The sequence below is a fragment of the Sturnira hondurensis genome, unplaced genomic scaffold (assembly GCF_014824575.4).
Source record: "Sturnira hondurensis isolate 20B ecotype Veracruz unplaced genomic scaffold, ASM1482457v3 Scaffold0008459, whole genome shotgun sequence".
Lineage (NCBI taxonomy): Eukaryota > Metazoa > Chordata > Mammalia > Chiroptera > Phyllostomidae > Sturnira > Sturnira hondurensis.
Window position 1 is genome coordinate 545,586 of NW_028081090.1, and position 15,355 is coordinate 560,940.

The window sequence follows — 15,355 nt, forward strand, 5'->3', positions numbered from 1 at the left end:
TTTATTTATTTCTAGAGAAAAGGAGGGAAAAAGAAAGGGAAACAAACATCAATGTGTGGTTGCCTGTCACACCCCCCACACTGGAGACCTGGCCCACAACCCAGGCATGTGCCCTGACTGGGAATCCAACTGGTGACCCTTTGCTTCACAGGCACTCAAATCTACTGTACCACACCACCCAGGGCTAAATGGCCGACTCTTAAGGAGTTTAAAGGGAGAGAAACGAGTAAGGATAGAAGAATTAAAGCATGTGCTGATGCAGAGACCCAGCCTCATAAAATCAGTGTTGGGGTATACATCTTATGTATCTGGAAGGAAGTAACGATCCATGATACGTAGAAATCTGTGTAATAACTATCGTCACATGGGTCAGCTGTATTTACGATTTTTACAGATGTATGTTGTTTCTTAGTTCTTTCTTTCAGAGCCTCTGTGTGCTGGGTTACTGTATACTTCCCTTGACAGTGGCAATGCTGGTTTGCCGGCTGGTACTCTTGGCCAAGCCAGGACCAATAAATTTCATGGTTCGGCTTTTTGTGGTGATCGTGATGTTTGCCTGGTCTATAGTAGGTAAGAATGTACCGATCTTTACAATTATAGAGCAGACAAAAGTGTGCGTTAGAGACGAAGACCACATGAGAAGCAGTGTAACTCCTAACTCACACGTCGGTAATGTGGTTCTTGACAGTGTTGCCCATAGAACCCTCTGTTCTAAGTGAGATTGATAGATGTGTCCATGTAATCTGAGTTGGGTATCTGGACTTCTAAGATATGGGGTCATATCTTTTTTTCAAAAATCCTTTAATAATGCATAGGGTTGGAAAAGAAGATTATACTGGGTCTAGCTCAGTCCTGGCATATATAGGTGGTATAGGTGACTTGAGAGATAATGGGTCTTTTCCTGAGGAAGTAATCAGAATGAAACAATAGTTACATTTATAGATTGCTTATCATAGGTCAAGCACAATATATATATATATATATATATATATATATATATATATATATATATAATCTCATTTAAACCTCAACCCTAATAAATAAAAAACTATTATTAACAGTCCCATTTTCATAGATGAGGAACAGACAGAGAGGTGAAGCGACTTGCCTTAGGACATATTACTACTCAGTAGGGGAATCAAGTTTCCAACCCAAGCAGATCACATACCCACTTGGAACTTGACTATACTACCCCCAGTGTAATTGGTTAAATATCATTATATAGTACTTTCCTGCTTCAGTGGAAAATTCTGCTAAAGATTAGGAAAAGCCAATAGCAGTGGCATTGAATGCTGTGTGCTCATTGTTCTTACATCCCTAACATTCTCTTACAATTCTACCTTAAACTAGAAGTGTTCACTAGCATCTTGCTAAATGAGAGAAACAGGCTGCCTTATATTTTAAGTGCAGCAACATCTCTTTGCTTGCAATGTAGTCAAAAGCCAAGAAGTACTCGAGAGAGGTCTGACAGTGCCAGCATTGATATTCCAAAGACTGCATACATACTAAGCTTGGTTTCTTTACCCAAGGGAGAGCCCCAGGTTTCCTCACTTGGAGTGTGATCATTTATCATCCATGTCGTTCTGAATAGCTTAGTTGTCTAGTATCCAGGCCCACAGTAGTTCAGAAAATAGCATCTTAGAAGCATTCATTCTTTAATTTGGCAAATATTATTAAGCACAAACTATGTGTTGGGCACTGTGCTGGGCATGGTCTCTGTCCTCAGATCCTGAGAGTTCACAACCCAGTGGATCTGCCAGATGTGTAAACACATCAGGACAATAAAGTGTTCCTGGTGGAAGACGGAAGTCTGTGCAGGGCATGTAGGGACACAGAGGAGGGAGTTTCTGCGGTGACAGGATCCCAGCCAGTTGTTCAGGAAAGATTTGTTTGCGGGGTGATAATTGATAGTTAGTTGTTTCCTGGGTGGACAAGGGGATGGCATCAAAAAGAGCCGAGGAACAGTTACTCAGCACGGCAGGGTAAGGCCATTCGGCATAGTAGCAAACACCTGGCACATTTTTGCAAACCTGTTTGGTGCAGCTCACTCACTTCTCAGAAAACAGTAAGACACCCCTTTTAGAAGGGTTTCCATCTGAAATGTGGAAGGCTTTCAAAGCTTTGGTGTGTGAAACAACCAGCCTCAGCTGTCAGAAAACCTGTGCTCCCAAAGCCTTTTTCTCCAAGGACCACAAATCTAAGTGAACTTTCAGTATAATTCTGTTCTAGACTATGCCGAGCACATTAAAGTTAGTAAATGTTAGTAGTTATGACAGTCTCGTTGTATTCAGTATTCTTTTTTGATTGCTTTTCTTTTCTTTTCTCCAGCCTCTACAGCTTTTCTTGCCGACAGCCAGCCTCCAAACCGCAAAGCACTTGCTGTTTATCCTGTTTTCTTATTCTATTTTGTCATCAGTTGGATGATTCTCACCTTTACTCCTCAGTAAATCGGAAAATGGAAATGAAAAACCAATGAATTGAAAACTCACCTGAACAATGCACTTCACTGTGGAGCTTTGCCTCTGGCCCTGTTCTGTCTAATATTTTGGAGGCATTTGGTAACTGGCTGTGTGAGGAGATTATAAGGAGCCATAAAGAACTATTGCCACTCGTGTGAGGAACTCATGTTTGAAAGGCTGTTCTTTTCCTCTTAATGTTATTTCTTTAAAATACATGTGCATAGTACACCCAGTGTAATGCCTTCTTAAGGTGTGATAGGGGTCACTGATCCATTAGGGTGCCAGCCAATGACACGGAAAGCACATGGGTACATCCTTCAAGTTGAATAGATTTGGTAACTGTATTTCCAATTTAGAATACCAGTTCAGGTATAGCTCTTAAACACATTGCCTTATGACTATTAGAATATGCCTCTCTCATTAGAATAAATAAGAATGGATAGTGTGTATCCATTTTCTTTTATTTCTCTCTGAACTTTAAAAAGGCAATGACAGAGGTTGCCAGGGGGTTCATAGATGTGGGAGGAGAAAACATGCACTAACCAGGATTCAGATTTTGGTCATAGAAAATTCTGCACTCGTTGCTTTTAAAAAAGCAAAAGGCTTTTGAAGAATCAGCTTCTTTAATCTTTCTGTATGGTCACCCAGCTGCCATGCTTAACAGCACTTCACTGACACTCTGGTTTTGACCTTACACCCTGACTCGGGTGTGTAAGCGGCCACGTGTAGTTTTCCTTTGACCAACACTCTCAGCGGTCCAGTGTTTGAACTTATCCGAGTAAACCACCTCAGAAATGTTGATTGGTGGGTCCCTAAGGCATATTGTCACATGGGCACCTTCCCTTAAAGGTAGAATGAGGCCGTTTGAATATAGCGTAGCTATAAGGAATTCTTCATTATTCTGTATACTATGGCCAGTAACTAGGAAGTAAAGCTAAATCACAACCCTGCATCTAACCATGCAAACAGGGAGGGATTTAGTGTTCTGATAGCTGATTCCCAGCAGCTGGATGCTTAGAGCATGATGTGGGATGAGGTGGCTTTTGAGCTGCCGCCTGTTCGTAGTGGGCGCAGCAGTTTCTTCATTAGATGTGGTTCTTGGGTCGGGGAATAGCAATTTATTGTCTTGGTTCTACACTTGATTTGTAAAGCTAATTAGCTCTCCTTTAGACAAGTACTTTTTTGCACATGTGCACCTACTTGTATTCTCAGCTATTTATGCACATAAGTGTGTAGGCTTTTCAGGGAGAGGAGTGTCTGGGGCAGGCTGACTCTGAGCTCAGCAGGGCTCCCTAAACGTGATATGAGCTGCTGCCTTCTGTAAGTTGCACATTGAAGAACTGTTCATAGGCAAAGACTAGCAGTCAGGCAGGAAACATTGTAAATATACGTGTACTTAGATAGGAATTTCTTATTCCACAATTTTGCTTTGTCATAGAATTTAAATATTTATTCAGTTTGTATTTAAAGACTACCTACACATAGATCTATAATTTAAAAGATACATTGTCTGCATCCCCAGATTAACTGAGTGAACAGTAGTTGGACAGTGTGTTTTTAGAATGATATTCAACTACAAAAGCATTACGAAGTTGGCCCCCTGTGTCCCAGCCTTGGCCAAAGTTTTCAGTTATATGTTTTTCTTTATCTCACATTCCCTTTTAAGTTTTAAAATAAACTATGTGCAAGAACTAAGCCACTGCTTTAGTGTCAAATTGGTAAAGAGAATATTTTGAAACTGGTCCTAATTTTGAAACTAGTCCTAGATTACCCATATCCATCATCTAAAATTTTTCAATTACAAGTAAAAAGATCCTCCAAAGTTGGTGTATAATCTGTCTTAGTGATTATAATGTACAATTAAAGAAATAACCATGCTTCTCAAAATGGAAGTGTTTGCTAAATTTTATGCAGGCGAAATACTTGGTCAGAAATTCCTAAGGTCACAACTGCAAGGGGAGTTTGAGTGTGCCTGTCTGAGAGGGCATTATACATAGTGGGTGTGAAGGCAGCTTGTTCTGTGTATTAATCTGTTGCTCTTGTATGACTTAGGGAATGGTTTTACTTGATTTAAATAAAGGCAGTACATGGAAATCGAATGATCTTTTCAAGAATGAGTAGTCAGTTTGAGGGTATACATATTTTCTTATATGCAACAAGTGCATTGCCTTCTGTGACAAAAGACCTGAGTACATGGAAGTCGTAACCTTCAACACAGCTATCCCTGATTTGCTGCAAAGGCACATGGCTTATTATAAAATGGAGGACTAGACGGGACGGGGACTCCAACAAAGGCAGCCTTGTTCCAGGAACTGGGAAGTTTCATACTTCAGATGAAATTCAAGCATGCGAGCATCATTGCTGAATGCGGTGCATCACTGCCATTGTGGCTTATCACTTGCTGCTCCTACTTCTGAGATTGAGACTCCATTGTTATATTCTTTAGCAATAGGAAAGGTGAAGAGTGGATTTCATCTCTGTTCAGATTATAAAAACTCAATTGCGAACATACTTAAATATGCAGTGTAGTTTTACGAGTCAGTCATTAATTGTGAAGTTTTTTTACCTTGTGAGGGGCTTATTATATGGGTTGAATTGGGTTTTTTCATTGTGGTGGGGTTTTCTGTTGTTGGACAAGGTGGGGTCACAGGGCACAGGACCGGAAGCATTTTACTGTTGACTACATTTGTTTTGTTTTGTAAAGTGCCCCTAAAATGTGATTAGAAGGCTAGCAAGCCTGTATTTGTGAAGACTTAATTATGTACTTTATATATTCTATTTACCCGGGCTTCCTGTTTACTCCTGGAGAGCAAAATGAAAACTTCCTGTCATTTCAGAATTTTGAGTAACATCAAGTCATTGGAAATTCTCTAAAGCCTACCATGATACGCTCAGATGTCCATTGCATGCAGCTGTTGTATTCTAGAGCAAAATACTGAAATTGTGATTCTCAGACTGTTACTTTCTGAGGCCGTTTAGATGTGTGAATATTAATCCATGTATGTAAATTAGAAATACTTTTTTAGATTCTGTGGGCTTTTATTAAAAATAAAGAATTTTTAGGGATTTACTTAGGCCATAGATGGCCGACTAATAATGACAACAATATTACTACTAATAATAGCTGACATTTATTGGGCACTTACTGTGTGCCAGGCACTATTCTATTTTTTTAAGAATTTTTTATAGCTTTATTGAGATACCTTAACCATAAAATCCACCCTTTTAAAGCGATGTACAAGTCAGTGATTTTTTTTTCAGTACAGTCACATAATTGTGCAGCCGTCACCACGATCTCACTTCAGAACATTTTCATCATTCCACAAAGAAACCCCCTACCCATTAGCAGTCACTCCCTGTTCCCCTTCTCCCAAGCCCCTGGCAGCCAGCAGTCTGCTTTCTGGCTCTGTTGATTTGGCCAGGCACTTTTTTCTTAAGTGCTTTCATGCAACCCTAATCCTCAACATAAAGCACTACAATTCTCATCTTACAAGTGGAGAATTGAGGCACAGAAAAGTTAATAAGTAAATTCCCCAAAGTCCTATAGTAAATTGGTTTAAAATAGGAAAACACATTAGGATGAGAGCATAGTAGGGCACAATTTTGAATTGCATTCTTATGTGCATGAAATGAATACACCACCTCCCCAGGATAAGTTCCCTGTTATTAGCCATTACAACTGAACATAGACAGCACTCAATCTTTTTCCCTGAGTGTAATAGACTATCAGCAGCGGAGGAACGAGAGCAGTGTGTATTGGAAGCGCTGGCTTTGCCGCCCTCTTCCCTCCTCCAACCCCTTTTCTCTCCCCTCCACCACCACCACCACACACATATACCCCTCCCCCTATTCTTTTAAAGTCTTAAGGATAAAACAACTTCTGCCTCTAATTCTCCCAGAAGGATTGTTAATGTATTAAAATTTAACTTGTCTTTTCAGGTGTTTATAGTCCGGGGATTCATCTGGTCGCTTATGGTACTGGTTGTATTTCTAAGACCTCAGAGAGCAGTTGTGTGAGAATAGAATGCCTTTCTATTTGGGTTAGATTAGGTGGGGGGAAGAAACAACAGAGTAAAGGCTTTGCCTTAAGCAAGTCAGGGTTCCTGCCTGGTAGGAAGTGGCCACACACTGCTCTTGTCTGCTCTGTTCATTCTTTTTTTGCCTTTGTACTCTGTGCCATCCCTGCTGGTAATTTTTTGGAACCCTCCAATGCTCCATTTTAATCCTGATCTTCCCTGTAAATAATGAACCTGTGAAAAGAATAAATCTGTAAAATTATTTGTGAATGTTAAATATGCGAATAAAAAACAGTGGGAAGGGAGAATTGGTGTTTGCCTGTTCTTGTGCCGAGGGGCAGGAAGATGTTTGCACCGTACTGTTTTCACACTTGATGGGTTGCCGTCAGACAATATTGGGGGCTGAGTAGGATTGCACAGGCAGCCAATTAGAAAGGGAGGTCACACTGACTGAGCCAATACTACATGCCAGCCTCTTCGCTGGCGGCTTTGTCAACAGCAGCCTCTCATCACAGCAGCCTTTTGAGGAGGGTGGCATTTCCTTGAAGTTGAGGGAGCTGGACACGCAGGAAGGTTAAATAAAGTGGTGCAACCAGAATTCATACTCAGGTTTTGTGACTCTCATAGTCTTTTTTTTCCTGTGTCAGTTGTTTGCCAAAGTAAAATCACACCTACCCTCCCGAAGGAAATTAAGTGAAGTCCATGAGGCAGCTTAAGAGTGTGGTAAGAAACCGTTTCCAGCCTTCTGCTGGGGGACTATACCTATTTCTGATCTCAGTTTCCAATCTACGTGAATAAACCCAATTCCCTACCCCTCTGCAACACGTAATAGTTGAAACATACTGTGCTTGTTTTTGGTACCACGTGAGGTAGCAGAGTGATCAGTAAGAACAACTTGTACAAGTAGGTAGACACAGAGTCAAGGATGTTGAATGCCTGGTGATGTCAACTTGAACAAATGTACCAGATTTTCTCCCCTGGGCAGGTATTGCTAAAAGAGTGACCACCAAAAGAATAGCCAACAGCAACAAAAAACTATTTAAATTACCTTACATAAATTATATTAGATAGTAAAACTGCTTCTAGCCATACCCTAGCTAAGCAAGGTGAGGATTTTAGAGATTTTTATTTATTTATTTTATTACCTTATTGTTGTTCAATTATAGTTGTCCGCATTTTCTCCCCACCACTGCCCGTCCCCTGATTTTTATTTATTTTTAGAAGGGAGGGGAGGGAGAAAGAGGGAGAGAAACACTGATGTGTAAGAGAAACATCGATCAGTTTCCTCTCACATCCCCCCAACAGGGGACCAGGCCTGCAGCCCAGGCATGTGCCCTGACTGGGAATTGAACCAGCAACATTTCAGTTCAGCACTCAATCCATTAAGCCACACCAGCCAGGTCTGCTCTATTGTTAATACTTGTTATACTTGGGTAAAATACCTCCTACTTAGAGCACTATTTAAACTTCTACCTGAATCAGTGTTCCAAATATTATATACACATGAATAGGTTTGGGCTTTCTTTTTTCTTGTCAATCATGTTCCTGGAAGGAATCTGTATACAGGTATTTTAGGACATACTCAAGAGCTTAAACTTTGTAACTACACACACACACACACACACACACACACACACATATATGAATACTAAACTTGAAGATGACAGCTTTCACAGTGAATGGACAGTTTAAACTTTCACTACTAGAGAGTTCATATTCTATCACAAACATTCTATGTGATATGCCTTTTGTAAAAAGTAACATTGTTTTATTTCCCCCATCCCCCACCCACATTCCTTGGGCAACCATCTGTTTTCTTCTCTGCAGCTATGGGCCTGTTTCCGCTTTGTTCATTTTTGTTGTTGTTGTTTTTTAGATTCCATGAGAAGTGAAATTATAGACTCTTTGTCCTTCTGCCTGACTTCTTTAACTTAGCAGCATGCTCTCTAGGCTCATCCATGTTGTCGGGAATGGTAAGACTTCATTCGTTTTTATTGCTGAGTAATCCATTCTACAGGGTCCAGCGCACGTAATGCCCCCTTTTTACTACAACATATTTTATCACAAAATCATACGCATGTAATTCTGTAACAGAACGATATCACACTCAAGCACACCACGTGACATTTTAGGTAAATAAAATGTTCAAATTGTCCGTCTCATGCGAGACTTTCACATACCCTATCAACCACACTGAAGCAGGCCTTACTTCTGCCAGACCTCGTATAATACATATGATAAACCCCATAAAGGATTAATATCAAAAGTATGTAAGAAACTCATAACACCAAAAAAATTGTAATTACCAATTTGTGCTTCTTAATCCCATCTCCTTTCTCTCCCATCCCCCAAACCCCAACCATCTGGCAAACGTCAGTTTGTTCTCTCTATGAGTTTTTCTTATTTGTGTGTTTTTTGTTTGTTTTTTAGATTCCAAATATTGTAAAATTATGTAGTATTTGTCTTTCTCTACCTTATTTCACATAGCATAATACCCTCTAAATTCATCCAGGTTGCTGCAAATGATAGGATTTCATTATTTTTATGGCCAAGGATTATTGCATTGTATATATGTAGCACATTTTCTTCATATAGTCATCTATTGATGGGCACTTAGGTTGCTTCCATATTTTAACTTATAAATAATGCTGCAATGAACATAGAGAGGCTTATATCTTTCCAAATAATTGTTTTGGATTTCTTTGGACAAATACCCATAAAGGGGTCACTGGGTCATGTGGCAGTTTTATTTTTAGTTTTTTGAGGAAGCTCTATATTCTTTTCCATATTAGTTGCACCAAGTTGCAATCTAACAACAGTGCCCAAGGGTTTCTTGTCACTAATCATCAGGGAAATGTAAATTAAAATCAACAGATATCACCTCACACATGTCAGAATAGTTATCATCAAATGAACAAACAACAAGAGTTGGCAAGGGTGTGTATAAAAAGAAACCTTTGTCATTTGTGGATTTATTAGTGGTAGCATTCTGGCAGGTGTGAGATGATATCTCATTGTGGTTTTAATTTGTATTTCTCTGACAGTTAATAATTTTGAGCATCTTATGAGTATTGGCCATCCATAGATCCTCTTTAAAGAAGTGTTTTTTAACATCCACTGCCCATTTTTTAATTAGATTGTTTCATTTTTGGTGTTGAGTAGTATGAGTTCTTTCTAAATTTTGGATATTAGCCCCTCATCAGATGTAGCGTTGGTGAATACAATCTTCCATTTAGTAGGCTGTCTTCATTTTATTGATGGTTTTCTTTTTTTTATATATATATATTTTATTGATTATACCATTACAGTTGTTCTATTCCCCCCCCTTCAATCCCCTCCACCCACACCCTCCCTCCCCCACCATTCTCCCCCCTAGTTTATAACCACGTGTCTCAAGTTCTTTGGATTCTATATTTCCCCCACTATTCTCGCCCTCCCCCCTATCTATTTTCTGCCTACCATCTATGCTATTTTCTGTGCCTTCTCCCCTCTTCTCCCCCTCCCACCCCCCTGTTCCTAACCCTCCATGCGTTCTTCATTTCTATGGTTCCACTCCTGATCTAGCTGTCTTCTTGGTTTGCTTTTGTTTTAGGTGTGGTTGTTAATAACTGTGTGTTTCCTGTCCTTTCACTGTTCATCTTTTTCATCTTCTTTTTCTTATATAAGTCCCTTTAGCATTTCATATAATAAGGGCTTGGTGATGATGAACTCCTTGAACTTGACCTTATCTGAGAAGCACTTTATCTGTCCTTCCATTCTAAATGAAAGTTTTGCTGGATAAAGCAATCTTGGCTGTAGGTCTTTGGATTTCATGACTTGGTATACTTCTTTCCAGCCCCTTCTTGCCTGTAAGGTCTCTTTTGAGAAATCCACTGACAGTCTGATGGGTACTCCTTTGTAGGTGACTGTCCCCTTATCCCTTGCTGCTTCTAGGATTCTCTCCTTCATTTTGGTCTTGGCTAATGTAATTATGATGTGCCTTGGTGTGTTCCTCCTTGGGTCCAACTTCTTTGGCACTCTCTGAGCTTCCTGGATTTCCTGGAAGTCTATTTCCTTTGCCAGACTGGGGAAGTTCTCCTTTATTATTTGTTCAAATACGTATTTGAGTGGAAAACGTATTGATGGTTTTCTTTGCTGTGCAAAAACATTGTAGTTTGATGTAGTCCCATTTGTTTACTTTTTCTTTTGTTTTCCTTGCTTGAGGAGACATAGCCCAAAAAACATGTAAGTGAAGTGAGAAAAATTTACTCCCTGGGTTTTTCCTAGAAGTTTTGTGGTTGTGGATCTTACATTTAAGTTTGTAGTCCATTTTGAATGTATTCTTGTATATGGTGTAAAAAAGTGGTCCACTTTCATTTTTTTGCTGGTACCTGTCCAGTTTTCCCAATACTATTATTGGAGAAACTGTCTTTATCCCATTGTATATTCTTGCCTTCTTTGTCATAGATTAATTGACCATATAGGCATGGGTTTATTTCTGGGTTTTCCTTTATATGGTATTGATCTGCGTGTTTGTTTTTATACCAGTGCAATGATGTAATTACTACAGTCTTGTATTAGTTTGCTATTGAGTAGGATGAGTTTTCCAACTTAGATTTTCTGTCGCAAAGTGTTTATCTATCCACCATCTTCTCTCCTCCAATTCTGAATGATATCCTTGATGCGTAACTTATTCTAGGTTGCAGGGTTTTTTTCTTTCAGCACTTTAAATATGTCCTGCCACTCCTTCTGGTCTATAAATTGTTCCTGAGAAATCTGCTAACAGCCTTATGGGACTATGTTGTTTAACTAGTTGTTTTACTCTAGCTGCCTCTGAAATTTTCTCTTTCTCTTTAACCTTTTCCATTGTAGTTACAGTATGTCTTGGTGTTGATCTCTTTAGGTTCATCATTGGAACTATTTATATTTCTTGGACCTGGATGTCTGTTTCCTTTCTCAAGTTAGAAAAGTTTTCAGCCATTATTTCTTCAAATAAAGTTTCTTTTTTATTCCCTCTTCTTCTGGGAATGCAAATTCCCACTATAATGCAAATGTTTTTGTGCTTGATGTTGTTCCAGAGGTCCATTCAACTATCCTGTTTTCTCTTTTTAAACTAAATTTATTGAGGTGACATTGGATAATAAGATCATATAGGTTTCACATGTACATTTCTATGATACATGATCTTCATATTGTATTGTGTGCCCACCACCTGAGGTCAAATCATCTTCCATCACCATATATTTGACCCCCTTTACCACCACCAGCCCCCTTCCCTCTGGTAACCACCATATTGTTGTCTGCATCTATGAGTTTTTGTTTTTCTTGTTTGTTCATTTCTTGCTTTCAGTTGTGTATCTCACATATGAGTGAAATCATATGGTTGTTAACTTTTTCTGTCTGACTTCACTTAGCATAATATTCTCAAGGTCCATGCATGTCACAAATGGCAGTATTTCATCTTTTTTATGACCAAGTGGTATTCCATTGTATAGATGTACCACATCTTCTTTATCCAATTATCTATCGAAGGACACTTCAATTGTTTCCATGTATTGCCCACTGTGAATAATGCTGCAGTGAACATAGGTTCGTGTATTTCTTTGTAAATAAGTGTTCTCAAATTTTGGGGGGAGATACCCAGAAGAGGGTTTGCTGGGTCATATGTACCCTTATTGTTAATTTTGTGAAGAACCTCCACAGTGTTTTCCATAGTGGCTGTCCCAGTTTACATTCCCACCATCAGTGAATGAGGGTTCCCTTTTTCTAAAACTTCTATCTTCATTTTTCTTTTTTATCTTTTTGCTATTCTAATTGGTTTATTTGCATTAGTTTGTCTTTCAGTTTAATGCTCTGTTCTTCTGTATTAGTACAAAATGGGTATCTCTCCCAGTCTTGAATAAGTGACCTTTTGAAGAATTGACATCCATGTATGCTGTGTGTGCTGGGTGGTTTTGGTGGGTCAGTTGGGGCCAAGCAGGTGCCTGTGACATCAGGGGCAGGGACGTACCAACTTGAAGCAGATCCCAGTGGGGAGGCCAGGTGCTTTTGGTAATGCCCTGTGGATCCTACTTGTTCCCTAGGTTCAGAGCTGAAATTAGATCAAGTAACGTGTCTGGGAGCACACTGCGGTGACCTTGCAGGTAGGCCAGAGCACCTGGGTAGAGCTCCCGCCCATGCAACTCAGCTGGGGAGGACCGTATATAATAGTGCTCACCAGCCCTTCCAACCCTGGAGAAGTCCCACAGTTTCCAAAGAGCTCCCACCGCTCCCCAGCCTTTTCTATAGGTCTTTCTCTCATTTGTTGTACAGAAAGTGGTTCTGCATAGTAGCAGGGTCTGTGTAGGCTGTGAGTGCTTGGTGGTTTTGTCAGGCCAGTGGAGCCAGGTGGGCACTTTCGGCACCTAGGGCACTGGCTTGCTCGGCTGGTGTGGCTCCAAGCAGGGAGGCCAGGTGCTTGTTGTGATGCCCTGTTGACCCTGCTTACTCTGTGTTTTAAAGACAAAATGGGCTCTTTGCAGTATGGCTGGGGACAACTGTGGTGAGCTTGTTGGCAGGCCAGAACACTGGGATAAAGCCTTTGCTACAACCCTACTGTGGTGGAGGGAGACGCAAACAATGGCATTCACCAGCAGCTCGAATCCCAGAGAACTCCCAGTTACCCAGCCTTCTCTTTTTGGTGTTCTTCTCTTGTTTGTTCAGAAGCTGTTTAATGAGCCCTCAGTTGTTTCTCAGAAGCAACGGTTCTACTTATAGGTGTATATTTCTATCTGCTCCTGTAAGAGGGCAAGATCGGCATCTTCTTACATAGGCTCCATCTTAGACCTTTCTGCTAGTTGAAACGTTTAATTTGGCTGCTTCATTTCACTCCAACATCCAGGGCCCAGGAACCCCAGCCTCTCCCAACACCTGCCTCTTGCTTTTGGTCCCTGTTAGCCTTACGTGAAGCTACACCCACTGTGCACAGTACCCAGTCCATTGGCAATTTTCTGGCAGCTGGTGCCCTTTAGCCAGGGGAGCTGGGGTGGTCCCTGGTGACCCACACAGACACCAGAGGTCATGGAAGCCTTCCCTCACCATGCTGTACTTGGTCATGATGTGGACATGCTGCTCTTTAAAGAACTGGGCTTCTTCAGCAGTCAAGAGGTCCAGTGTCTTTCGTTGAGGGGACCACAGTAGGCTGGATGAAGACCCCACCCTGGCAAAGCTAAAAATTTAACCTTATGTAGCTCAGACTTAGAGGAAATGTGCACACTTAACTATGTTAGGGCTTTTAATGAAGTATCAGCATTGTGAAGAAAAGCCAAGCATGGGCCCCTTCCATCTCTGTACTTGCCTTTTGTTCTTGGTCCAGGTTACCCTGTCTCAGGGAAATAGGTGCCTGTGCAGCATCAACAAAACTCTGGCAGATGCCGCCCCCAAGGCAGGTCAGCTGGGGCAGTCCACAACCTGTGCTGCAACTCCCAGAGGACCTGGGAACTTTTTTCCCACCAGTGATAGTTTTTATTTGCAGCACTGCTCTGTAAGATCTCAAAGTTTTCTTGCAGTCAAGAGGTCCAGTTGCCTAGAGAACCACCGCAGGCCAGTGCACAGACAAAGTACAAAGCTAAATGTGCTCTGGCAAAGCTAAAATGTCAATTATCTTGGGTCAGCCTTCAGGTGGAATGTATGCATGTGAATAAGCCAGGGCTTTTACCTTGGCTTCTTATTACACTGCAAATGCCAGGGCTTAAAAACCTCAGCCTCTCCAACACTTGCCTCTAGTTCTTGGTCCCCATCAGCCTGACTGAAGGCTCTACTCACACGCACAGTACACCATTAGGGAAATTCTGGCAGCTTATACTTTCCAGGCAGAGAAACTAGGGGCAGTCCCCAACCACCTACGCAGCCTACTGAAATGCAAGAAGTCTTTCCCAATCCCATGTATAGTCAGGCCTCATTTGGAAGTACTTCCCAGTAATGCCCTGTTTGTCTTTAGCAGTCAAGATGTCCAAGTGTTCCTTGCTGAGGGAGCCATAGTAGGCCATCAAAAAGGCCCCGCACCAGCAATGCAGCTATGTTTGGCTTAGCTCATACCTTAGGGAGAGTACACACATTTAAACAGGTTACGACTTGTACTTGGGCATATGCGTTGGACTCCAAAAGCCAGGGCTTGGAACTTCCAGTCTCTCCCCAAACCTGCCTTTTTTCCTGACCTCAGTTACCACCATGCCAGATGGTGCGCGTATGGGCGGCATGCACTCAGGGACTCTCTGGAAGCTGATGCTGTCCATGCGGGAAAGTTAGGTGCGGTCTCCAACCACACACATGGCCTAGAGAGGTGGCCAGTGCTTTCCCCAACCCAGGGTTAGTCAGCCCCCATTTAAAAGTCTTCTTTGTTACGTCCTGGGCTTTTCTAGCAGTCAAACCATCCAGGTTTCTCCTATTGACAGAACCATGCTCGGCCAGTGTAAAGGCTCTGCCCTGGCAAAGCAAGGATGTTACTTCTTTTCAGCTCCAGTTTCAAAAGGAATGTGTGCATTTGAATAGAGTAAGACTTTTTAGTTTAATTTGACTGTACTCGTTTATTGAATTTACTAGGATGACATTGGCTAATAAAGTTATGTAGGTTTCAATTTACAATTTACAATAGATTAAGACTTTAAATTGGGCATATGCATTATCCTGGAAAATCCAGAGCTTAAAACCCTCAGCTTCTCAGAGAACCTGCCTCTTCTTTAATAGTCTGACTCAAGGTGGCACCCACATGAGAAGTACTCATTCAGCCTACCTCCGTCACCTGATGCCCTCCAAACAGGTGGCATAGGGGTGGTCCCCAACCACTCTTACAGCATCCTGGGATTCTTGGAGCCTTCCCCCACCCGAGGACAGTCAGACTCTTTTTGGATGGCTGTTCTGCAA

At 41.2% G+C, this 15,355-nt stretch overlaps 1 protein-coding gene across 1 annotated transcript in view; it reads left to right on the plus strand.

Moving 5' to 3' along the window:
• The window catches only part of YIPF6 (Yip1 domain family member 6), a 32,445-nt gene extending 25,665 nt beyond the window's left edge, over window positions 1-6,780 (plus strand). Inside the window, exons 6-7 of the mRNA XM_037054968.1 lie at window positions 413-570; window positions 2,329-6,780. Of these exons, the coding sequence (XP_036910863.1) occupies window positions 413-570; window positions 2,329-2,447 (277 nt within the window). The 3' untranslated portion in view covers window positions 2,448-6,780. The remainder of the gene's footprint in view (window positions 1-412; window positions 571-2,328) is intronic.
• Window positions 6,781-15,355: the final 8,575 nt, after the last annotated feature.